The following is a 26,935-nucleotide window of genomic DNA, read 5'->3' on the forward strand; positions in this document are numbered from 1 at the left end:
GCTTGCTGCAGACACGACATCTTTTTTGGGGGTTCGTTGGGTAGGGGTACTCAGGAGGACATAAAGAAAATGCCTCTCATGCAGCCGACTGCATTTGGTTGGGGATGTGAATGGGGGAAGTACGGGCGCTGCAGAAGCGGTGGGTTCCCAATTAGGATTGGCGAATGCAGCAGGAAGGGCACTATGGGCATGACGGGCCTGTGTTTGTCTTCTTGGTGGCAGCGGGACACTACTTGTGCTTGCCACCTCACCAGCTTGAACTGCACTTATGGGACTCGCCACGTCACCAAGTGTTACTGCAGTGCTGGTTTGACTACGACCGGGGTGTACTAGGCCGCTGGTGCTTGCCAGTTCACCAAAACGCTACCAAAAAAACTGTTAGCGATCGCAAGGATCAGGCCTGACTCTGCGAACGCTGCAGTTATGCGTTTAGTGTTTTGTAAGTGTCAGTGATCGATCGATACTGCACTTGGGTGGGCTGGGCTGGGCCGGGCGGAGGGGCAAAACGCAGGTGCTAGCAGGTATCTGGGCTGATCCCGCTAACACTGCGTTTGTGGGAACCCTAAACTGCTGGGGACGCTAGTATAGATCTGATCGGATCAGATATTGATCCGATCAGATACTATACCACTAAGGGAGGCGTATGCTGCGTGCGTGGGTGTTAGCGGTACTGGTGCTAACCTGACACTGCTTGGGGCTGGTGCTTGCCAGTTCACCAAAACGCTACCAAAAAAACTGTTAGCGATCGCAGGGATCAGGCCTGACTCTGCGAACGCTGCAGTTATGCGTTTAGTGTTTTGTAAGTGACAGTGATCGATCGATACTGCACTTGGGTGGGCTGGGCTGGGCCGGGCGGAGGGGCAAAACGCAGGTGCTAGCAGGTATCTGGGCTGATCCCGCTAACACTGCGTTTTTGGGAACCCTAAACTGCTGGGGACGCTAGTATAGATCTGATCGGATCAGATATTGATCCGTACAGATACTATACCACTAAGGGAGGCGTATGCTGCGTGCGTGGGTGTTAGCGGTACTGGCGCTAATCTGACGCTGCCTGGGGAGACGCATATCACCGCCGGGCGATCAGGGGGCTAAACTTTTATTCGGTAATAAACGGCGGGTGCCCTGACACTATAAAAAATAAACGAACTAACCAGCGTCACCCGTAACAGTTATACGGTGATCAGTGGTGAAAGGGTTAACTAGGGGGCAATCAAGGGGTTAAAACATTTATTAGGTAGTATATGGGGGTCCCTGTCGCTATAAAACGCTGACGGCAAACCTAAATATTTACCTCACTAACTAGCGTCACCAGCGACACTAATACAGCGATCAGAAAAATGATCGCTTAGTGACACTGGTGACAGGGGGTGATCAAGGGGTTAAAACTTTATTAGGGGGGGTTAGGGGGGTATCCTAGACCTAAAGGGGGCCTAACACTCACTGCCCTAACACTGTAACTGTCACAAACTGACACTATGCAGTAATCAGAAAAAAAAAAAAATACTGCTAATGTCAGTTTGTGACAGGGGGGGGGGGGTGATTGGGGGGGGATCGGGGGTGTAAGGTATGCCTGGCATGTTCTACTGTGTGTGTTTGTGTTGTGTGCACTTACATGTCTTCTCTCCTCGGCGCTGGACGGAAACTGCCAGACCGAGGAGAGATGACATCACATCCTCTGCCTGTGTGAAACTACACACAGGCAGAGGAGGATTCCCATTGGCTGGGAGCGATCGCGAGGGGGGGGGCCACGATCGGATGGTCTCCCCCTCGCCTCCCGACTCTCCCAGTCAGATGCCGACCGCCGCTGGCACCGGGGGGGGGTCCGATCGGACCCCCCGCCCGCGGGAGGCAGATCACGTATATATACGTGATTCTGCCTGCCCGTGCCACTCTGCCGACGTATATCTACGTTAGGCGGTCGGCAAGTGGTTAATGGGTTATGGGCCACCTTCAGGTGTTGACACTGGTGTACCCAATACAGGAAGTTGACTCGCCTATATAACCCCCTCCTCCTTCCAAGAGTACCTCAGTTTTTTTGCCAGTGTCTAAGGTGTTGGTCACAAGTGAAGATGTGCTCTGAGGAGCTCCAGGAGGGATCCATGCTGGATTTAAAAAGCCTCCACAACCGGATCCATCCACGCCACTGTGGCCACAGGATGGTACCCGGGCCTCGCATAGAAGAACAAGGTTTTTCCTGTAAGCCTCTCTTTCAGAGCTGGACCCTAGGAACCAGGACTCTTTTTTGGTCTTGTTACATTACCTTAAGTTGTCCTTAGGGGTCCAATGGAGTGAAACCCCTATTAAAAGGGATCCGCTCTTTGAAGGTTTAACTACGCTGCCTGCCGTCATGGGTGAAATTTGGATCTGTCTATTTACAGCAGTATCCTGCAGCGAGGTAAAGGTAGGAGGAAAGCATAGGAACTACAAAGTCCACCTATGACTTTCCTTTAATTTATAATGTTGTAATTCCTTAAAAACTCCTCTAGAGGGAGTAAAAAATGTATATACCCTGTTGATTCTGTGCTCAACAAGCCTGTGCCCTAGCAGCCGGAGGGGGGCTCTCCTCTCCCCCCAATGGAGAAACTGAGTGCCAGGGGGTACAGGTACTAGATACAGTACATTGGTAACAGTGTTATACAGTGAGATAAATATTAAAAGCTGTTCATATGCTAAAGTACGCGCCCCCCCTCGTGGGGTGAAGTTTTTTAGTAAGGAGACATGTACTTGCAAGAATTTGTAAACCGCTTCCTTCAGAGGGGAGAGGCCGCATGGCGGCTGCAGCCTCCTCTCCTCCTTCTGCCTGTGTCACAAAGCCGCATGCACGAGGCTGAAAGAATTAATTGAGGAGGGAGGGTTGGGCAGGGGGCGTAGCTTATAGACGGCGCCGCGTGTGGACTCTACGTCCTTAAAAAGCACACATCGCACTGCATTCAGGTTCACACCTGAGGGGATTAAAAGCCAATGCTCTGAGAACACAGTGTCTACCAGAGCAGCTGGAGCAAGGCTGCCAGAGGACACAGGAACTCTGGAGCACGTGAGGGGGTTTACACTAACGATTATTTTCATAATCGATTAGTTGGCCGATTATTGTTTCGATTAATCGGTTAATAAGCTTAAAAAAAAAAAAGTGGTGTATAATTTAGTTAATATGTAACGTTTTAAAAAAAAAAGGCAATTTCTTCTTAAATATCTTTATGCAGTGGTAAATATAAATAACTATATGGTTAGGGAGCAAAATATCTAATCCACTCTGAGAATAACAGACAGAAGAGATATACTATTAGAGGAGATGTACTGTATATACTATTAGAGGAGAGCTATACTGTATATGCTATTGGAGGATATATACTATTAAAGGGTGAATCTGGTAAATATCATCAGACTCAGATCAAATTTTTTTTAATTTAAAAAAACAAACAATGTCTTCCTTCAAAAAAAAAAAATGCCATTTTAAGAACGTTAGTTCGATTTTATAATCGTTAGTGGGGTCAAATTGATGTTCATTTTCAACCATGGTGACAATTTGGAAATAATAGAAAACTTCTTGGTCAAAGGAATTTTCAGACGGTGTATGTGGTTTTCCTTCATTTTAAAAACAGAATGTTAAAAACAAGTGAAAATTTCAAACATTCTTTCATTCAGCGAATGTACAAAGATTTTCCGTCTGAATATTCTCGTCTGAAAATTGATCCGTGTGGCCAGCATAAGGCTCGGTGCACACCTATGCAGTTTGCTTTTGATCTATTTCTGCAGTGCTTTTTGGTGTGCATTTTGATTTTTGCACACGTGACTTTGCTGCGATTTGCGTTTTTGCATTTTTTTTTTCCCAACTTTTTGTTGGGCAGATTAAAAAACACAAATTTCTGCAAAAACGCATTACATGATTTTCTGCAGCTTCTCCATTGAAGTATATTGAACCAATATTTGTTCCACCTTCATGCTACCCCTAACAGAGTTAGCTGAAGGTCCGGTTTCCTCTTTTGGGTTCTTTGAAACCTTTACAACCTTTGCATGCATTTCCAGTCCATGCATTACTAGAAAAATAGGATTTTTAAAACGGCTTACCTGTAAAATCCTTTATCGTACATCACGGGACACAGAGCACCATAGTAATGACTATCTGGGTTATATGCTACCTTTATGTGATTGGACACTGGTAACCAATAGTTAGAAGGTTCCTCCCATATAACCCCTCCCATACAGGAAGTACCTTTAGTTTTGTAGCAAGCAATGAAGATCCCAGAAAAGAGGGGAGGGACTTCTGTGTCCCGTGATGTACTCCAAGAAAAGGATTTTACAGGTAAGCTGTTTTAAAAATCCTATTTTCTTTATCATACATCACGGGACACAGAGCACTATAGTAATGACTATCTAGGCTGTCCTAAAACAATGCATTTGAGGGGAGGGAACACAGTATTCTTAGATCCCCTTCCGGCCCAGGACTTATAAAGCTGCCTGCAGCACGCTGTTGCCAAAAACAGTCTCCCTTTTGAGATCTAACGTCCAGCTGGTAAAACCTGGTGAATGTATGAACTGAATACCAAGCGGCCGCTTTGCAAACCTGAGCCATAGACACCTGCTGGCGCACTGCCCATGATGTACTAACTGCTCTAGTAGAGTGAGCTTTGAAATAATGAGGTGGAACGCTGCTTTTTAACTCATAAGCCTGGATAATGAGCTGGCAAATCCACCTAGAAATAGTTGAACTAATTGCTGCCTGTCCCCTCTTAGGAGCGTCTGGCAGGACAAAAAGGGGGTCAGTCTTCCGAAAAGGAGCTGACATGTTTAAGTAAACCTCGATCGCTCTCACCACATCCAGTGAGTGAAGCGACTTTTCCTCTTTAGACCTAGGGTTTGGAATAAAGGAGAGTAAAATGATATCCTGATTTAAATGAAACCTGGAAGCCTGGAAACCACCTTCGGTAAAAAATCTGGACGGGGCGCATCACCACCTTGTCCTGATGTAAAAATAGAAACGGTTCTTTACATGAAAGGGCGGCCAATTCAGACACCCTTCTAGCCGAAGTTATGGCTACCAGAAAAACCAATTTCCTGGTCAACAGGATTTTAGGAATATGCCTAATCGGTTCAAAGGGCTGAACCTGCAGAGCTGATAGCACCAAGTTCAAGTCCCAAGTGCTTAAGGGAGGTTTAACCGGTGGTTTTAAGTGCAGTACCCCCTTGACGAAGGTTCGCACCAAGGAATGGGATGCAATTGGCCTCTGGAAAAAAAAATAAGTCCGAAATTTGTCCTTTAATGGTTCCTAAAGACAAGCCTAAATCAATTCCTAATTGGAGAAAGGCAAGGATCCTCCCAATCGCATACCTGCGAGGATGCCATTCCTTTTTTCTCGCACCAGGAAATATACGATTTCAATACCTTATAGTAGATACTTCTAGAAACTGGCTTTCTAGCATTAATCAGAGTGGATAAGACTGAACCCCTGATACCACGGTCCCTTAGTACCCTGGTCTCAACAGCCATGCCATCAAATTCAGTGACCGTAAAGGATGGTATATGGGGCCTTGAGATAACAGATCTGGACGGTCTGGGAGACACAGCGGGTCCTCCACCGCCATCCTCACCATCTCTGAATACCAGGACCTCCTGGGCCACTTTGGGGCCACCAGGATCACTGTATTCTGCTCCCTCTGTATCCTGCGCAACAAGTGTGGCAGCAACTGGATCGGAGGGAACGCGTAAATCAGGGAATACCTGTCCCAGGAAACTACCAATGCAACCGTTCCGATAGCAAGTGGATCCCTGATCCTGGACACAAATCTGTCTACCTTAGCATTGAATCTGGATGCCAGAAGATCCACATCTGGCACCCCCTAATGCTGGCAAATCTGAAGGAAAACTTCAGGGTGAAGAGACCACTCTCCTGGAAGTAACTGCTGGCGACTTAGATAGTCTGCTTGCCAATTGTCCACCCCTGGGATGAACACTGCCGACAGAAACGGTACATGTCTCTCTGCCCAAGTTAATAGGTGATCTACTTCCCTTTTGGGCAGCCTGGCTCCAGGTGCCACCTTGGTGGTTGATGTATGCCACCACCGTGGAGTTGTCGGATTGGATTCGGACAGGGTGTCCAAAATCGGAGAGCTAAGCGAGCTGCCCGAATTTCTAGCAGATTGATGGGTAAGGTCCTCTCTACCTGAGACCACAATGCCTGAACGGAAGCCTCCTCCAGGACTGCTCCCCAGCCCAGACGACTGGCGTCCCTAGTTACTATTTTCAGGTTACTGGTGGAAAAGATTTCCCGCCGTTCAAGTTGCTGGTCTTTGACCACCAAGAGAGTTCCCTTTTTACCTGTAGGGATAGATGCATAGGATGATCCAAGGATTGAATCGACCTGTCCCAAGCTTCCAGGATGGCTGTTTGGAACATCCTGGAGTGAAACTGCGCATAGGGAACCGCGCTGAAAGATGACACCATCTTGCCCAAAAGCCTCATGCATAGACAGATCGAAGGAACTTCTGTCCCCTTGACCTTCCGAACTAGCTCCATTATAGAACTGACTCTTAAGGAGGTAGGAATACCTTTTCTTGAGTTGTGTCCAAGATCAGACCCAGATATGTTAAGGCCTGAGCTGGACGAAGGGCCGATTTGTCCATATTTAGAATCCAGCCTAGCAACCTTAGGAAACGGACCGTAGTCGCAATGTTTCCTACTAAGGCGGAGTAAGCTTGATCCCTCAGCAAAAGATCGTCCAGGTATCCTACCACCACGATTTTCTGGGACCTTAGGAAAGCCAACACTGGGGCCAGAACCTTTGTGAAGACCCGAGGGGCCGTGGCTAGACCGAATGGAAGTGTCACAAACTGGAAATGATACCCCTCTACTGCAAACCGCAGGAATCTTTGACGTGGGCCAAAAATCGGTACGTACAGGTATGCGTCCTTGATGTCTATGGATGCTAAAAAATCTCCTTTTCTCAAGGAAGTGATTACTGAACGAACCGACTCCATGCGGAAGGTTCGGACATTTAAAAAGGAATTGAGGGATTTGAGGTCCAAAATGGGCCTTACCTCTCCGTTTGTCTTTGGCACTGTAAATAGGTTTGAGTAGAATCTTTCCTTTTGTGGAACTTTGATTACTTTTTGCCGTTCCAGTTGTTCTAAAGCCAGGAATAGGCTCCTCTTTTTCCCCGGGTCTGATGGAACCCTGGATGCCAAATACCGAGTTGGGGGAAAATCCTGAAACTCTATTTTGTAACCCTGAGAAATGGTGGAAATTACCTACTTGTCCTGAACCAATTTTCCCCAAGCATCTGCGAACCACCGCAGTCTGCCCCCCACTTGCAGGAGTGGGGGCGCCCCTTCACAAGGAAGTTTTGGAATTGGTCTTGGCTGGTTTCTGGGTCCAAAGTCTTTTTTGACCTTGAGGCTTCTTAAAGGTAGGTGGCTGAGGCCGTCGATACCTCTTAGGGGAAGAGGCACTCGGCCCAGGAGCGTTGGGAATTTTAAAGGAAGGCTGCTTACCCCGTCTTTTAACCGGAAGCAAGGAGCTTTTCCCACCTGAGATTTTTTGGATATATTTTTCCAAATCTTCCCCAAAAAGACGCTCACCGTGAAAAGGAAAAGCTGCTAGTAGCCTTTTGGATGGCGTCTCGGCCAACCAATTCTTTAACCACAGTACCCTGCGCATATCGATTGAGAGTAGCGCAAAACTAGACATCTGCTGAATTGAGTCTTTTAATGCATCTACCGCAAAACATAAGGCGTGAGGAAGTTCTGATAGTTCGTGAGAAACTTCCTCTGGAACAGGCAGGTTCCTGACCAATTTCTTAAAACGGTCCTTCAATGCCTGACAAATACTGATAGCTGCCACTGCCGGTTGTACTGCTGACCCAGCTACTGAAAAAGAAGCCTTTAGTAAGGATTCCAGCTTTTTATCTGCCGGATCCTTAAATCCCTGGGCATTATCCACTAGGCAGGTCAGACTTTTATTCACTGAAGAAATGGCAGCATCAACCAAAGGTGTATCCCACTTCTTCCTGAATTTTTCCTCCATAGGATATAAAAAAGAAAACCTTTTAGGAGGCAATTATGTCCTGTCCAGGTGGTCCCAGTCAGCGTAAATTACCTGTTCCAATAAAGGATGCAAAGGAAACGCCTGGGGATCTGGTTGAGGACGCAAGGACCCTAATGTAGAATAGGAGGGTCCTGGTCCCTGTACTGGAGGTAATTTAAATCCAGCTCTCACCATTTCAGTCAAGGATTGGTTAAACAACTTTTGGGATTGGGAAGCTGAAATTGGTTCTTCAGAACCTGAATCTTCAGCCGAGGACTGTTCAGCCTCCCCTTCCTCTTTGTCTTTAACGGCCTCCTCCTCCAAATCCTCTGCCCATTCTGAATCCAAATCAGAGACCCATGCCAACCGGGTCCTGGTGCTCAAGTGTTTCATCACTGGGACCAGGCTCAGGGGAGGGAGATCTATGACGTTTCGTCCCTCCCTGTGTTACTGTAGCAATCATACCTGCTATTTTGCCTTCAAGACCAGCAAGGGCTGATGCTAAATCATCCTTAGTAACATAGGCTGAAGCAGGGATATTGGTAATGGCTCAGCCAGGCCAAATGCCGCAGGTCTTTCAGGGGAGACTGATGCTGCAGCAGCCTGAGGTTGATCTCCTGTTTTTGAAGGAGTACCTTTAACCCCAGGACTTGCCCTGCTCCCCACACCTCGTTTCCTGGAAGACATCGCTTACAAGTTTGAGGGAAAAAAAAGGCACTCCCTCTGAGTTATCTAGCTGCGCCCAGCACACAGCCGCCACCACAGCTATACCAGCCTTCAACTTGTTGCAAATGTCCAATTTCAAAATCCCAGACCTCTGTGTCCCACCGCATATGAGGCCCTGCTGAGATTAACTGACTAGCAGCAATGACATGTTGGCGCGTACCTCCCTTTATTCTGTGCGCCGCCCAGTGACGCACGCATGGCCGAGCTTCTACCGCGCATGCGCACCCTGTACGATGCACACACACAGGCACGCCGCGCCCGCGCCGACCTCGTGCACGCACGGGGCGCGCTCTCGACGCACGCCCTGCGCGCACAGCACCCGCCGCCATGTGCGGGAGATACAAACATAAGCTGCATCTGTCGGCTTGCTCTGTAACAGAACCACCTGCCATGAGACACAGGGCTTACATAAGGCATTTATACTGGAAACAGAAAATTGATAGGCCTCCCAGAGGGAGTACTCACCAGTCCTCGCTGCAGGACCCGATACAGGCCCAATCTTCCCCCATCACGGTGGGTAGCGCCTCTGAGGACCTTCCCGGACCGGGTCCCCCATTGTACGGGGTCCACGCCCCTAGACCTGTAAAGCACCCTTTTGGCTCCCTTGGGCAAATAAAGACCAGTGATACCATGTACCAAGGGTCCAGCGCCTAAAAAGGACACATTACAAGCAAAACCTTGTTCTTGAACCAAGGCTCGGGTACCATCCCTTTAGCTTTTAATGCCATCCGAATGGATCCGATATAACATCCTCACTGGGACATTATTGAAGAAAATTTGAAGAGCTTCCACAGCCGTGACCATCACCTTCAAGACACTGGCAAAAAACTAAAGGTACTTCCTGTATGGGAGGGGTTATATGGGAGGAACCTTCTCACTATTGGTTGCCAGTGTCCAATCACCTAAAGGTAGCATATAACCCAGATAGTCATTACTATGGTGCTCTGTGTCCCGTGATGTACGATAAAGAAGGCTTATTTACACTGAATGGGATCATCTGGATAAGCATTTTCTCCCTCCAAAGAGATTTTCAGTTCTCTATCCCATGAAGGAAAAATTCACAAAAAGGTGGAAAGTTCCAGCAGTTAACGCTACGATTTCCAGTGTGAATAAAAGTCTAACTTGTCCAGTAGACAATGCACAAATGCATAAAGATAAAAAGTTGGAATTCCTGTTAAGAGCCTCTTTTTCTTTAGCAGGGACTGTTACTCAGTTAGACGTCAAAGAATCCTGGACAGCCGCACTCTAAAAATATTTGCCTTTATTCAATAAAGTGTCATCCAAAATACAGGTCCCAGCAAAGTGGAACAAAGCTTACGCATTTCGCACTACATAGAGTGCTTCGTCATAGCTATGACTATGATGTCTAACTGCTACAGCATTGCCAGCACCTGGACTTCTAGACTGAAGGAGATGCCTTTTACTTTGATCTGACCCACCTGGAGTGGTGATACTCTCTCTCTCGTTACTCAGCCTGCAGTTGCAGCAGGTATCTGCCAGTCCTTAAAGGACCAGTTCACAGATGCTCTCAATGAGCTCCCTGCACAACAGGCCCGTCAATTGGCCGAGTTACCAAAAGCTTTGTTTTGCCATAGATGCTATGAAAGATTCTATTCACCAGGCGTCCCGCCTTGCGCTTGTGCTAGTACACATGGATAGCACCATTTGGTTAAAGGATTGGTCTGCCGAAGCACCTTGTAAAAAGCTTCTGACTAGTTTCCCTTTTCATGGGGAGCGACTATTTTGCGATGATTTGGATAAATACATCCAGACGATTTCTAGTGGAAAGAGTACTCTTTTGCCAGTCAAAAGAAAGTATAAACGTCCTTCATTTAAACTGATTTTTTTCTACTGCACCTCTAGGCAGTGGCGACGGCCTCCACTGTCAGACTTTAGAGGAAAACCTCTGGGTCAGACCCAGGCACAAAAGACCTGGGGCCGCAAATCTGCAAAGCAGAATACTAAAGCCTCATCATGAAGAGGTGTACCCCCTCACCAGAGTGGGGGGAAGACTTCTGAAGTACTCAGAAGTCTGGCAAAGGGAATTTCAGGACAGTAGGATAATCTCCACGGTGTCTCTGTGATACAAACTAGAATTTCGGGAGTTCCCACTGCCTCGTTTCCTGAGATCAAACTTTCCCAAAGATCCAGGGAAAAAGCAATCCCTTTTCAAGCATTAGACCTATTTATTGACTCGGGGGGGTAATCCTACAGATTCCAACAGAAGAGCAAGGTTTGGGGTTTTATTCAAACCTGTTTACGGTACCAAAACCAAATGGGGATGTCGGACCCATTCTAGATCTAAGGAATCTAAATCAGTTCCTGAAGATCCGCTCCATTCGCATGGAGTCAATCAAGCCAGTAGTTTCCATCCTACAAGGAAAAGAACTTATGGCATCCATCGACATCAGAGATGCATATCTGAATGTTCCTATATTTCCTGCTCACCAGAAATTTCTGCGATTCGAAGAACAACACTTTCAGTTTGTAGCCTTGCCCTTCGGGCTAGCCACAACACCACGGGTGTTCACAAAGGTACTGGCCCCACCTCTAGCCAGGCTGAGGGCACAGGGCATAACAGTCTTGGTGTACCTAGACGATCTATTGTTAATAGACCAGTCAGTGTCTCGTTTTGAGCAGAGTGTACGCATTACAACCAGTTACCTGGGAACTCTGGGTTGGATTCTCAACCTAGAGAAATCTTCCTTAAAACCGCTAAGCAAGCTGGAGTATTTGGCCTGATCATAGACACAGCCCAGAAAAGGGTGTTTTTGCCTCCGGCAAAGATCAGCTCCATACAAGAGCTGGTACGGATAGTCGGGTCAAAAAAAGATCCCTCAATTCGCCTTTTGCATTAAGTTGTTAGGAAAGATGGTAGCTTCATTCAAAGCAGTTCCCTATGCACAGTTCCATTCGAGACTATTGCAAAACCTTATCCTGTCTGCCTGGAAGAAAACGATGCAAGCTTTGGACTTGCCAATGCTGCTGTCCCCAAGGGTGTCCCAAAGCCTCAGCTGGTGATTACTAACCCAGAATCTGCTGAAAGGAAAATCCTTCAGACCAATTATCTGGAAAGCAGTAACGACAGATGCCAGCCTCTCAGGCTGGGGAGCAGTACTAGAGAAAACAACTGTCCAGGGACAGTGGTCAAGATTCGAAAGAACCCTGCCCATCAACATCCTAGAGATTCAGGCAGCATGTCTGGCTTTGAAAACCTGGACCTGTCAGGATCCAATCAGACAATGCCACGGCTGTAACCTATATCAATCACCAAGGGGGCACCAAGAGTCTCTCAGCTCAGAGAGAGGTGAACCATATTCTAACTTGAGCAGAAAAGAATGTCCCATACCTATCGGCAGTTTTCATCCCGGGAATAGAGAGTTGGCAGGCGGACTACTTAAGTCGCCAGCAGTTATTCCCAGGGGAAGGGTCTTTTGGGCTGTTTGCCAAAGATGGGGGACTCAGGACGTAGATCTTCTAGTGTCCAGTTTCAACATGAAGTTAGTCAGCTTTGTGTCCAGGACAAGGGATCCATTCGCATGCGGAACATATGCGTGGGTGACCCCGTGGGATCAGTTTTTACTGATCTATGCATTCCTACCTATTCAGTTGCTACCACGACTTCTTTGCAGGATCAGGCTGGAAAGAAAGCCGGTAATTCTGGTAGCACCAGCATGGCCCAGAAGGTCATGGTATGCAGAGATCATAAAGATGGCAGTGGAGGGTCCATGGCCCCTCCCACTAAGGCCAGACCTGCTTTCACAGGGGCCGATATTCCATCCTACTTTACGAACGCTAAATTTAACGGCCTGGCTATTGAAACTCACATTCTGAAGAAACATGGGCTTTCCAGGTCAGTTATTTCAACTTTGATTAATGCAAGGAAGCCAGCTTACAGAACTATATATTATAGAGTTTGGAAGGCTTATGTTTCCTGGTGTGAATCCAAGGGTTGGCACCCTCGGAGATATATCATAGGCAGAATTCTTGCCTTTCTACAATTAGGTGTAGAGATGAAGTTGGCCCTGAGTACTATTAAGGGCCAAGTCTCAGCCTGATCAATTTTATTTCAAAGACCGCTTACTACGCAATTTTTGTTGTTTGGATTTTTTGCAAGGGGTTATGCGGATTAATCCGCCAGTTAAATCACCCTTGAGCCCTTGGGACTTAAATTTAGTTTTGTCTGTTACAAAAACAGATACAGCATTTCTTTATCGTACATCACGGGACACAGAGCACCATAGTAATGACTATGTGGGTTTATATGCTACCTTTAGGTGATTGGACACTGGCAACCAATAGTAAGAAGGTTCCTCCCATATAACCCCTCCCATACAGGAAGTACCTTAGTTTTTTGTCAGTGTCTTGAAGGTGATGGTCACGGCTGTGAAAGCTCTTTCTTCAGGATAATGTCCCAGTGAGGATGTTATAAATCGGATCCATTCCGATGGCATATCATGCTAAAGTGGATGGTACCCGAGCCCTGGTTCAAGAACAGGGTCTTGCCTGTAATGTTCCCTTATGGAGCTGGACCCTTGTGATATGGTATTCCTGGTCTTTTATTTGCCCAAGGAAACCTAAAGGGTGCTTTACAGGTCCAGGGGTGTGGACCCTAAACAAAAGGGGACCCGGTCCCTGAAGGTCCTCAGTGGTGTTACCCGCGGTGATGGGGGAAGATTGGGCCTATTTAATTCCCTGCTGCGAGGATCGGTGAGTGCTTCCTTTGGGGGCCCCGTTTTATTACATTATTCTGAAAGTAATGTTATGCCAGATTGTTATGCCGGATTGTGGTGTCTTTTGTGCCCACTGTGATGGTTCCAGAGAGCGGTGCACTCAGGCAGGTTCCCACCGGGGACCGCACTGACTGGTCGTGTGCACGTGCAGATGGCGCGTGCGTGCGCAACCCGCTCCCTCCTGTGCGCGATAGCGTGTGGAATGCCGGCATCGCGGCCGCGTGTTCCCCGCGAGCATGCGCAGTAAGTCCCGGGCGTGCGTATGTCACATGACGGCGCACGCACATATAGGGAAGTCAGACGCCTGCGTGTGTCATTGCTGTTCTTTTTGGCTCAAGGGAGCCAGGAGCCAGTTGCAGTGGGACACAGAGCTGGGCACGTGAGTCGGGCATTTGCAAACTCTGTAAGGAGGCTATAGCATTTGCTTTGTAAGTACAGCCATATAGCACTGTGAGTTTTCCTCAAAATCTTGTAAGCAATGTCTTCCAGAAAACGAGGTGTAGGGAACAAGGCTAGTCCAGGGGTTAAAGTGACTCCTTCAAAAACAGGAGTTCAACCTCAGGCTACTGCAGCACCTGTCTCCCCTGAAAGACCTGCGGCATTTGGCCTGGCTGAGCCTTTGCATTAGTCAGGCGTTGTGGCCACCACCAATATCCCTGCTTCGGCTTATGTTACTAAGGATGACTTAACGTCAGCCCTCGCTGGCCTTGAAGGCAAAGTAGCGGGTATGATTGCCTCAGTAACACAGGGAGGGAAGAAACGACATAGATCTCCCTCTCCTGAGCCTGGTCCCAGTGCTGAGTCACTTGAGCACCAGAACTCCCTTAGCCAAATGGGTCCTTGTGATTTGAATCCAGAATGGGCAGAGGATTTTAAGGAGGTGGCCGTAGGGGATAAGGATGCAGAGGCCGAAGAGTCCTCAGCAGGGGACTCAGGTTCTGAAGAACCATTGTCGACTTCGCAATCCCAAAAATTGTTTATCCAATCTTTAACTGAAATGGTGAGAACAGGAATCAAGTTGCCCCTGTACAAGGGCCAGAACTTTCCTGTTCTACATTGGGATCCTTGCGACCTCAGCAAGATTCCCGGGCGTTTCCTGTGCATCCATTATTGGAGCAGCTATTTTACGCTGATTGGGACCACCCGGACAGAATATACTTACCTCCAAAGAGGTTTTCTTTTTTTGTACCCGATGGAGGAAAAATTCAAAAAAAGGTGGGATACGCCTTTAATGGATGCTGCTATTTCTTCAGTAAATAAAAGCTTAACCTGTCCAGTGGATAATGCCCAAGGGTTTAAAGATCCAGCGGATAAAAAGCTGGAATCCTTACTAAAGGCCTCCTTTGCGGTGGCCGGGTCAGCAGTACAACCAGCTGTTGCGGCTATTGGGATCTGTCAATCCCTGAAAGACCGTTTTTAAAAGATTGGTCAGGAACCTGCCTGTTCAGGAGGAATATTCTGACGAATTATCAGAACTTCCTCGCGCTTTGTTTTGCAGTAGACGCATTAAAGGACTCAATCCAGCAGATGTCTCGCTTTGCGCTACTCTCAATACATATGCGCAGAGTCTTGTGGCTAAAGAACTGGTCAGCCGAGATCCAATGCAAAAGGTTGCTTGCGGCTTTTCCCTTTTAATGGGAATGTTTATTTGGAGAAGATCTGGATAAGTATATCCAAAAAATCTCAGGCGGAAAGAGCTCCTTGCTTCCTGTGAAAAGAAGGAATAAGCAGCCTTCCTTTAAAATTCCGAACGCTCCTGGGCCAGGCGCGTCTTCTCCCAAGAAGTATCGATGGCCTTAACCACCTGCCTTTTAAGAAACCTCAAGGTCAAAGAAGACCGTGGACTCAGAAGCCAAACAAGGCAAATACCAAGTCCTCCTTTTGAAGGGGTGCCCCCACTTTTACAGGTGGGGGGCAGACTGCGGCAGTTCGCAGATGCTTGGGCAAGGTTGGTGCAGGACAAGTGGGTTATTTCCATTATAACACAAGGTTACAAAATAGAATTCCAGGATTTTCCCCCAGATCGGTTTCTGATATCAAGAGTCCCATCGGACCCAGAGAAGAAGAAAAGCCTATTCCTAGCCTTAAAACAGCTAAGAAGGCAAGGGGTGATTATCGAGGTTCCGCACATAGAAAGGTTCAAGGGGTATTCACAGTGCCGAAGCCAAATGGGGAGGTAAGGCCCATTCTGGACCTCAAGTCCCTCAATTCCTTTCTAAAGGTCCGAACCTTCCGGATGGAATCAGTTCGTTCAGTAATTGCATCCTTAAAAAAAGGGGATTTTTTAGCATCCATAGACATCAAGGATGCGTACCTGCATGTGCCGATTTTCAGCCAACATCAAAAGTTTCTACGATTCGCAGTAGAGGGGTGTCATTTCCAGTTTGTAGCACTTCCATTCCGTCTGGCTACGGCCCCTCGAGTCTTCACAAAGGTGTTGGCTCCGGTATTGGCTTCTCTAAGGTCCCAGAAGATATCGGTGATAGGATATCTAGACGACCTTCTGTTGAAGGACCAGTCCTATTCCACCCTGATAGAGAACGTTTTAACTACTGTTCATTTTCTGAGATGCCTAGGTTGGATTCTGAATATGGACAAATCAGCTCTACGTCCAGTTCAAATCTTGACCTATCTAGGCCTGATCCTGGATACGACCCAGGAAAGGGTGTTTTTACCCCCCTCGAAGGTCAGCTCAGTAGTGGAGCTGGTCAGGAAGGTCAAAAGGGTAGAAAGACCCTCAATTCGATTGTGCATGAGACTGCTGGGAAAGATGGTGTCCTCTTTCAGCGCAGTTTCACTCCAGGTTGTTCCAGAGAACTATCCTAGAGGCTTGGAACAAGTCTGTCCTAGCCTTGGATCATCCAATGTCTCTATCCCCAAGGGCAAAACAGGACCTCTCTTGGTGGTCAAAGACCAGCAATTTAAAAAACGGGAAACCCTTTCCACCGGTAACTTGGAAGGTGGTAACTTCAGACGCCAGTCGTCTCGGCTGGGGAGCAGTATTGGAAGAGGCCTCCGTGCAGGAAAAATGGTCCCAGGTAGAGAGAACCTTGCCTATCAATCTGCTGGAGATTCGGGCAGCCCGCTTGGCCCTCATATTCTGGATGGCCAGGCTGCGGGAGTCCAGTCCGACAATTCCGCGGTGGTGGCATACATCAACCACCAAGGGGGTACCCGGAGCTGGGCAGCCCAAAGAGAAATAAATCACATACTGACTTGGGCAGAGACACGTGCCATTTCTGTCGGCAGTCTATATTCCGGGGGTGGACAATTGACAGGCAGACTACCTAAGTCGTCAGCAATTGTTACCAGGGGAATGGTCCCTTCACCCCGAAGTTTTCCATCAAATATTCCAGCGTTGGGGGATGCCAGAGGTGGATGATCTGGCATCCAGGTTCAATGCCAAGGTGGACAGCTTCGTGTCCAGGACCAGGGATCCACTTGCCGTGGGGATGGATGCATTGGTGGTTCCCTGCGATCGGTACTCTCTAATTTACGGCTTTCCTCCGATCCAGATGCTGCCGCACCTGTTACGCAGGATAGAAATGGAGCAGAAAACAGTAATTCTGATGGCCCCTCGTGGCCAAGGAGGTCTTGGTACTCACAGATTGTGAGGATGGCGGTGGGGGACCCATTGTGTCTTCCATTCCGCCCAGACCTGCTGTCCCAAGGTCCCATATACCATCCTTCTTTACGGTCGCTGAATTTGATGGTATGGCTATTGAGACGAGAGTACTAAGAGACCGTGGTATCAGAGGTTCTGTTCTGGCTACTTTGATAAATGCTAGAAAGCCAGTGTCTAGGAAAATTTACCATAGAGTCTGGAAATCGTACATCTCATGGTGTGAGAAGAGAAGATGGCACCCTCGCAAGTATACAATTGGGACGGTCCTTGCCTTTCTGCAAGCAGGAATTGACTTGAACTTACCTTAGGAACCATTAAGGGACAAATTTCGGCCTTATCGTTTTTTTTCCAGAGGCCAGTCGCATCTCCTTCTTTAGTACGAACCTTTGTCAAGGGAGTACTACATTTAAGGCTGCCAATTAAACCGCCCTTATGCCCGTGGGACTTGAACTTAGTGCTTTCAGCTCTACAGAGTCAACCTTTTGAGCCTATTAGGCATATTCCTTTGATCCTATTAACTAGGAAATTGGTCTTTTTGGTGGCTATAACCTCAGCAAGAAGGGTCTCTGAATTGGCCGCCCTTTCTTGTGAGAAACCCTTTCTGTTTGTTCATCAGGACAAGGTGGTAATGCGGCCCCGTCCGGATTTTTTACCCAAAGTGGTTTCCAGTTTTCACTTGAATCAGGATATCGTTTTACCTTCCTTCTTTCCTAACTCTAAGTCTAAGGAGGAAAGATTGCTCCATTCACTGGATGTGGTGAGAGCTGTCAAGGTTTACTTGGATATGTCAGCCCCTTTTAGGAAGTCTGACTCACTTTTTGTTCTGCCTGAGGGTCCTAAAAGAGGACAGGCAGCAACTAGTTCTACAATCTCTAGGTGGATTTGTCAGGTCATTATCCAGGCCTATGAGTTGAAACACAAGGTTCCACCTCGATATCTCAAGGCTCACTCTACCAGAGGAGTTAGTACATCATGGGCAGTGCGCCAACAAGTGTCTATGGCTCAGGTTTGTAAACCGGCCGCTTGGTCTTTGGTTCATAAATTCACCAGCTTTTACCGACTGGATGTTAGATCTCAAAGGGAGACTGTTTTTGGCCAGAGCATGCTGCAAGCAGCTTTATAATTTTAAGCCTAAAAAAGGGGGATTTAGGAGTGTTCCCTCCCCTCAAAGGCATTGATTTAGGACATCCCAGATAGTCATTACTATGGTGCTCTGTGTCCCGTGATGTACGATAAAGAAAAATTGATTTTTTTAAACAGCTTACCTGTAAAATCCTTTTCTTGGAGTACATCACGGGACACAGAGGTCCCTCCCCTCTTTTTTCTGGGATCTTCATTGCTTGCTAAAAAAAACTAAGGTACTTCCTGTATGGGAGGGGTTATATGGGAGGAACCTTCTTACTATTGGTTGCCAGTGTCCAACCACCTAAAGGTAACATATAAACCCAGATAGCCATTACTATGGTGCTCTGTGTTGCGTGATGTACTTCAAGAAAAGGATTTTACAGGTAAGCTGTTTTAAAAATCATTTATTCCCTTATGCCCTGTACACACGACCGGTTTTGCCGGAATAAACTCTGAAGGTTTTTCCGACGGAATTCCGCTCAAGCTGTCTTGCATACACATGGTCACACCAAAGTCCGACTGTCCAGAACGAGGTGACGTACAACACGTATGACGGGACTAGAAAAAGGAAGTTCAATAGCCAGTAGCCAATAGCTTCCGTCTTGTACTTGCTGCAGAGCGTGCGTCGTTTTTGGTACGTCGGAATAGCATACAGACAAGTGGGTTTCCCAATAGTAATTTGTTCCGTCGGAAAAATTTAGAACATGTTCTCTATCTAAGTCCGTCTGAATTTTCGACGGAAAAAGTCCGATGGGGCATACGCACGGTCGGAATATACGATGAGAAGCTCCCATCGGACTTTTTCTGACGGACATTCCGCTCGTGTACGCGGCATCAGTCCTTCTGACAAAGAAGCTGGTATTTTTGGTTGCTATATCCTCAGCAAGGAGGGTTTCGGAATTGGTTGCTCTTTCTTGTAAAAAGCCGTATTTGATTTTTCATAAGCACAGGGTGGTGTTACGCCCTCGTCCTGGCTTTTTGCCAAAAGTTTCAGGTTTTCACCTGAACCAAGATATTGTCCTGCCATCGTTTTTTCCAAAACCATGTTTCGGAGAAGAAAAGTCACTACATAGTCTTGATGTGGTGAAAATCTGTTTAAAGGCAACTGCTCAGATTCGGAAGACTGATGCCTTATTTATTCTGCCAGAAGGTCCTAAGAAAAGGACAGGCAGTGTTGAAATCCACTGTCGCTAAGTGGATTCAGCAGGTTATTATTCAAACTTCTGATTTAAAGGGTAAGATTCCCCCTTTTCAAGTCAAGGCGCACTCTACCAGAGCGGTTAGTGCTTCTTGGGCAGTGCGTCACCAGGCCTCCATGGCTCAGATCTGCAAGGCTGCAACTTGGTCTTCCGTTCATACATTCACAAAATTTTATAAAGTGGATGTAAGGAGGAATGAGGATATCACATTCGGGCGCAGTGTGCTGCAGGCAGCAGTATAAGTCCTCAGGTCTGGGGGTGCCCTACGGGTTTTGTCCCCCCCCCCCAAGTAGCATTGCTATGGGACGTCCCATTAAGTAATTACTTAAGGCTCCGTGTCCCATGATGTACGATAAAGAAAATAGGATTTTTATAACAGCTTACCCGTAAAATCCTTTTCTTGAAGTACATCATGGGACACAAAGGTCCCTCCCCTCCTTCTTCTTCTTTTTTTTTTTTTTTTTTTTTTATGAGGTTTAAGTATATTGCTTGGCTACAAAAACTGTGCTACTCCTGGAAGGAGGAGGGGTTATATAGGGGAGTCAACTTCCTGTATTGGATATACCAGTGTCAACACCTGAAGGTGGCACATAACCCATTAAGTAATTACTTAAGGCTCTGTGTCCCATGATGTACTCCAAGAAAAGAGTTTTACAGGTAATCTGTTATAAAAATCCTATTTTGCAAAACTTGCTGAATGGTCAATCTATTAAGATATCTTTACGCTGCTATTCTGGATCTTTTTCTCCCCTTTGGGGCATGTAAGGGCCACTAGTTCTTGTCCTTTGTGTTCAGCAGATCCACCATCCCTGTCTCTCCCCAGAGAAGAACCACTGACCCGTGCAGTCAATTAGGATGAGTAATTGCTGATCAGTCCCAGCAGAATTTTTTTTCCACTCTTCGCATTGGATCAGGTAGTTTATGGTCGGTGATTTAGGGGTCCCTCTCCCCAACCCTCTTTTAGTTTTAGGCTTCATTTTGCTAACTGGTCTTAATCCTTTCTTACAAGGTAGTGGATTCAGCCTCATCAGGTACCAGCTTTGGGAGTGGGTCCTTGGGTGACTCTTGAGCTGACTGCAGTCCCTGGTTTTGTTCACTTTTGGGCTTGTTAGCGGTGGTTTGCTGTTGCCCACCCCTCAGTTGGACTATTTTTGGATTTCCCTATAGTGGTAACTTTCTCTGTCCCTCAATGGACAAGAAAGATAATAGCATTTTTGTACTCTCACTATTTGTTTCTTGCGGTACATAACGTCCTTGCTCTTACTAATCTTGCTCTTGGTACTGCTAGCTACAAACTGAGGCATGTTTAGGAGTAGGAGTGGTTATCCTGGGCTAGCCTAAAGATTTTTTGTTTTCCAGTGTCTATTCCTCAGACAGCAGCATAAGCCCACAGGATTCCCGTGCCCCTTTTTTGGACAAATGTACTTGATGGCAGTTGTTTTATGCAGTAGTGGTAAACATCATGAACATTGAACAAATTTAAGTGTCTTTTGATTTAAAAAAAAAAATTGGACTAAGCCTTTAAAGCATTTAATACTGAACAAAGTTTGTGCAATATACATGCTTTTATCCATAAACCTAATTTATAGAATACATTTATTTATATTTTAAGATGCGATCTTATGTTTTTGTAGCCACAGCTAAATTGAAATAAAATGTCCACAAATGATGTAAAGCACAGATCTAACAAAAGATTTTTTTTTCTTCTTTTTTAAGCTGGAAATAATGCTAGAGGAAAATGTCTCCCTTCCAAATAATGGGAAGTTGTACACAAAGGTAATCAGCTGGGTTCAGCACAGTATATGGGAACATGGAGAAAGCTTGGAGACTCTGATGGATGAGGTTAGTGTTTCGAAGGATTGATATGGTCAAGTAGCAGAAAAAAACTAATTCATATTGTCCTTTTATAATAATCAGAGCCAAAAATAAAGAATTTCTGTTTTCAGTTGAAATCTGGTAGGTTTAAAGGTGAGATTCATTTTTATTTCCCCATAAATATTTTAATCCTTTTTTTTTCCCCCAGTTTTTGTAAGTGCTAAGGAATATTTATTTTGTCTTGAAAATCACTGCAGTCGTTCAGATTTTCTTACAGGTTTATGCTTCAAATTACCGTTTTACGATGAAGCCTAACAGTTTTTCCTCCCCGTTGATTATCTTTCCGTAGGTTATTTTACAAAAGTAGGATTCCTGAAACTGAAGAACAATGAAGATACCTCAAGGTTAATTGAATCGTTATGAAGCACCAGTCTGCCCTAGCCTTCTAAGAAAATCCACTGTGGGCAGAGAGCCATGATGATGATTTAACAGTATTTGCTCCTTTTGCAGGATATGTGTGCATTATACCATCTCAACATTATCATTAGGAATGCTTTATAAACAAAATCTTGCAGAGTCCTAGACTTCATTCTAAATTCACTCTTCACAAATATTTTAAAAGGTTATTTTATGTTTTTAAAATCTTACATGAGGACACATTAATGTAGGATACAATTATTATTTTAATTTTTTTACGATTATATATCGGCTTTCTTTCATGCAAAAGTAAGATTTACAATCGTGTCACCAGGATACGTGAAAGACCTCCTATATCAGGAACACGTTATAAGCTCAAATTACATGTACTGTATATTATTCTTTGTGGTCATGTCTCCAAAGCTTTAAACAGAGGAAAGAGGGCTAAGCTTAAAGGAAGCGCAAATGGATACCTATAGAAAATAATCAATTTTGAACCCTTAGGGAATTTCTGCATGAATGGTTTTTAAACTGATCAGGTCTTCTACATCATAATAAAGCCAATCTTGTCAGTAATGAATAAGTATGCGCATCTGTAGAACATTTTAAGTCTCTTTTTTTCAGTAAAAGACATCTTAAAATGATATACTGTATGAACCTCGAGCTACAGGAACCTTTCAGCTGGAAGTTAACTGCTAATGAGAGATGTTATTTTAGTTAATAAACAGAGTGCACATAGTATTAATACCATTAGTAATCTGGACTGTTTAAGCCAATTATTTATTAAACCTAGACCCATGTAAAAGGGCCTAGTTTTTTTTAAGGCTTGTTCTAGCCAAATGTGGGCAGTTTATAAATCCCAGGTGTGAAAGCAGTTATTGAGGACTATTAAATGGGATAGCCGTTTACGTGCATTTTCTGCAAGATCATAGCAAATAGTATTAGATCATAAAAGAAATGGTATTCTCAGTAAGGATAATTTAGGGTACAAGGCAGTTTTAGTGCAAATCTGCAGCTATTGCAGGCAAACTGAAGCAATTGGCCATTATCTGAAAACTGCGCAAGATACAAGGTTACAAATGCCAACAATTACTTATTTTGCTCTATATGATTATTTTGATAAGGAATTTACTTAGTTGGCAATCTTAAATGAATCTAATCTAAAGACCAACCTATTTTTAAAACCAGTCATACAGATATACCAAAAAAATTCGAAGGGTTCACAAACTTGCAGAACTGTATGTATGATGCCAAAGATTCCACAGACATTACATAGTCTCAAAAAAATGGTCTACCTTGTATTGCCAGAATGGGGGGAAACGCATAGGATTAAAGGAATATTTTCAGAAATGTGTGTGCGCTCTGATCATTGAGAATTTTAGGTCTAACCATGATATGCTTCATATACAAATTAACCACTTAAGGACCGAGCCTCTTTCTGAGATTTGGTGTTTACAAGTTAAAAAGTTTTGGGTTTTTTTTTTGCTAGATAATTACTTAGAACCCCCAAACATTATATATATTTTTTCTAACACCCTAGAGAATAAAATGGCGGTCGTTGCAATACTTTCTGTCACACCGTATTTGCGCAGCGATCTGACAAGTGCACTTTTTTTTGGAAAAAATACACTTTTTTGAATTAAAAAAAAAAGGACAAAAGTAGTTAGCCCAATTTTTCTCCCTCACCTTCCAGGACAGCTAATTGAGAGATGATTGGTTCCGCCCTCCACAGGAAGCACAAATCGGATACAATTTAAAAGGCCCCTCCCTTTCCTCTGACCCGCAGTTGTTTTGTGTTTCCAGACACTCCAGGAGCACCGACACGTTTTTTGTTTTATTAAGGTCTGGTAACTGTGGTTGGTGGACCCCCCTTCTCTGGTTTCATCCAGGACTAGTTGTGGCCAAGTCCTGGATGATAGTCTGTACCAGAAGGGTTCCCTATTTCTAAGGGTTACTTGCCTAACTGGTGATGTGAGTAGTGGCAACTCCCTTCCATTTTTCCCCAGCTCTGCTGTGTGGAACTTTGTCCTCCTAAGTGCTTCAATTCAGTGTACAAGGATGGCATCAGGAGGACTTCCGGTGACGTGGCAAGATGGCGCCAGAACCGGAGGTCACATGACGCACTTCCGGACGCCGATTTGTTTCTAAAGAAGCATGGCGTGGAGACACTGAGGACATGCTGCAGGGGAATAGTCTGCTAAAAACGCCAATCTGTGTGCAGTTTTGCCATACAGCAGCAGTCTTTTCTACGGCCGATCTCCGCTTGCTTCATGGAGCTTGAGGACAGGTCTGAGGATGGAGCATCTGCTCGTATTGAACCAGCGGTAGCATCCAGGTCCCATACTGCCCCCAAGGTAAGCCCTTGTCTGTGGATAGCTCTACAGCAGGGGACTTTTTTTATGGAACCTTTTTATTTATGGTCCTTGTTTCTGCTTTTTTCTAGGCCAAGCCGGTGAAGAAGAAATGTGGGAACTGTAGGGCCAGGCTTTCTGATAGTTATAAAAAGCTATTTTGTGAGGATTATATTCCACCCAGAGCTTGTTCAGAGTCTTCCACTTTTAAAGAGTTAATGACTTCTATGAAGGAGGTAGTGGACTCCTTTCGGTCACTTAATGACAGGGTTACTAATCTAGGCTCTTCCTCATCTAGACCCATAGCTCAAGACCCTTCAACCTCTGCCAGGTTCCTTCCCTTGTTAGTATCTGAGACTATTAGTTCACGCGATACCTCTGATCTGGAAGAAGGTGAGAATCCAGTTTCTTCATCTGATGAAAAGTCTGCATCAGAGGAGGATACAGGTAGCTCATCTAAGTATCTTTTTCCAGTTGAGGATATTGATGAACTACTAAAAGCAATATATACCTCAGAGCAGATTGAGATGCCACAACAAGCCCAATCTGTACAGGATAAAATGTATAGGGGCCTACAGGGGCGGAAATCAAAAAATTGTACGGTACACCAGTCACTTAGGGACATAATTCTGTCTGAATAGAGAGAACCTGAAAAAAGGTTGTTCCAATCCAGGGGACACAAAAGAAGATTTACTTTTCAGTGTGAATTTGAGGAGGTTTTCTTTAAGTGTCCTAGATTAGATGCCCCTATGTCGCAAGTGTCCAAAAGATCAGATCTTTCTTTTGAAAATTCTGGGGTCCTTAAAGATCAAATGGATAGAAAGGCCGACTCATTGCTACATAAGGTATGGGATTCTTCAGCTTTTTCTTTAGGCCCAGCGGTAGCATCCACCTGTGTGGTTAGAAACCTAGACATATGGGTTCAGCGTCTGGATGATCTTCTTGCATCTGACACTCCCAAAGAAGAGATTAGGGAGTCCCTCCCACTCATTGCCAAGTCAGTCGCCTTCTTAGCTGATGCAGCAGCAGATTCAGTGAAATCCGCAGCCAGAGCTTCTGCTCTCTTTAATTCAGCTAAGCGAGCTATCTGGCTTAAATCTTTGGAAGGTGACCTTACATCCAAGAATAAGCTCTGTGGCATTCCCTTTGAAGGCAAACTCTTGTTCGGTTCTTCCTTAGAAGAGGTCTTAGCTCGTTACTCTGAGAAGAGTAAACGATTCCCTTCTTCCCAAAGGAATAAGCCCCAGAATAAGAGGCATTTTCGTGGCTTCCAAAACAAGGCTAATTTTAAAGCCAACAGACAAAAAAGAAATGGTCCTTTAACAAAGACAAACAAAAAGGGGGGCTCCCTTTGCGTCTTCCGCTCCTTCCAAAAATGCCCAGTGACGCCAGTTCAGGGGTAGGGGGAAGATTGTGCCATTTCATCAAGGAATGGGCAGAGATTTCCAACAATTCCTTTATCCTTCAAACATTGGAAAAGGGTTACAGTTTGGAATTCAAAAGTCTTCCACCCCAGAGGTTTTTTCTTACCCACCTGCCGAGAGACCAAGAGACGAGAAGCCATGATAAATTTGATTTCTGTATGGGAGTTATTTCTCCTGTCCCAGAAAATCAGAAGTTCCGGGGATTTTATTCTCACGTCTTTCTGGTCAAGAAAGCTTCCGGCGGCTTTCGTATGGTTATAAATTTAAGCGTCCTGAATAAGTACATAGTTTACAGACGTTTCCGAATGGAGAACATTTATTCGGTAAGGAATCTGTTGTTGCCAATGGTCTTCATGGTGACCCTGGACCTTCAGGACGCTTATCTTCATGTACCAATCTGCCAGAGCTACTGAAGGTTCCTCAGGTTTGCAGTTCTCGTGGGAAACGAGCCATCTCACTGGCAGTTCAATGCCCTTCCTTTTGGTCTCTCGGCAGAGAGAAATCATGGCCGAACTCATGGCTTTTTTTCCGATTCAAAGTGTATCGATCGTCCCATATCTAGACGATTTTTTGCTCGGGACAAGGAATCCCTTGTTCAAGACCTGCAGTTGGTTTTGCGGACCTTTTAAAAATTAGGGTGGAAGGTCAACCAGCAGAAGTCTTGCCTGGTACCCTCACAGAGCATACTTTTCCTGGGTTATCTAATACACTCTGTTGCCCTAAAGATTTTTCTTCCCGAAGAGAAGATTTTGAAAATTCTTCTCTCTGTGCAGGCCTTCAAGCAGCTCCCTCAGACCTCCCTTGGGCGGATCATGCAGTTGCTGGGTCTGATGACTGCGGCCGTTCCAGGGGTGCCTTGGGCCCAATTGCACTCCAGACCCCTTCAGGCTTTTCTTTTACTCCATTGGGATTGCAGGAAGTATTCTCTGGATCAGCTGGTAAAAATACCAGAAGGGAATTTTCTCGATCTCGCCTGGTGGGAGCAGCGAGAACATCTGCAGAGAGGGAAGGATTGGACACAACATTCCCCGGTTAAAATTACCACAGACGCCAGTCTGTGGGGTTGGGCTGCTCACTCACAGGACTGGCAAGCACAGGGAGCCTGGTTGCCAGAGGAAGCAGGTCGCTCTGGCTGGCTGTGAGGAAAGCACTTATATCTCTGGAAGAGAGGGTCTATTCAAAAGACCTTTTAATTTTTTCAGACAATGCCACAACAGTGGCGTACCTGAACAAGCAAGGGGGAACTCGCTCAGAATCGCTTCTGTCATTGACACAGCAGATTCTGTCCTGGGCGGAGATCTATGTCACTTCAGTAAGGGCAGTACATCAAGGGGTCAGAAAATGTGCTGGCGGACTATTTGAGCAGGGTGAGCATCAGTTCCAGCGGTTGGGAACTACTTCAAGGCACGTACCAGGAGGTGGTGCTAAGATGGGGTCTCCCCACAGTGGATCTTTTTGCCTCCAGTCTCAACAGAAAACTGCCGGCGTTCCTCTCTCTGGAGA

The 26,935-nt window shown here is 45.7% G+C and overlaps 1 protein-coding gene across 1 annotated transcript in view; it reads left to right on the forward strand.

Moving 5' to 3' along the window:
* The window catches only part of IVNS1ABP (influenza virus NS1A binding protein), a 163,083-nt gene that overhangs the window by 85,799 nt on the left and 50,349 nt on the right, over positions 1-26,935 (forward strand). The window contains exon 7 of the mRNA XM_073592881.1: positions 21,142-21,267. Within this exon, the coding sequence (XP_073448982.1) occupies positions 21,142-21,267 (126 nt within the window). The remainder of the gene's footprint in view (positions 1-21,141; positions 21,268-26,935) is intronic.

This window comes from Aquarana catesbeiana, linkage group LG07, assembly GCF_042186555.1.
Source record: "Aquarana catesbeiana isolate 2022-GZ linkage group LG07, ASM4218655v1, whole genome shotgun sequence".
Lineage (NCBI taxonomy): Eukaryota > Metazoa > Chordata > Amphibia > Anura > Ranidae > Aquarana > Aquarana catesbeiana.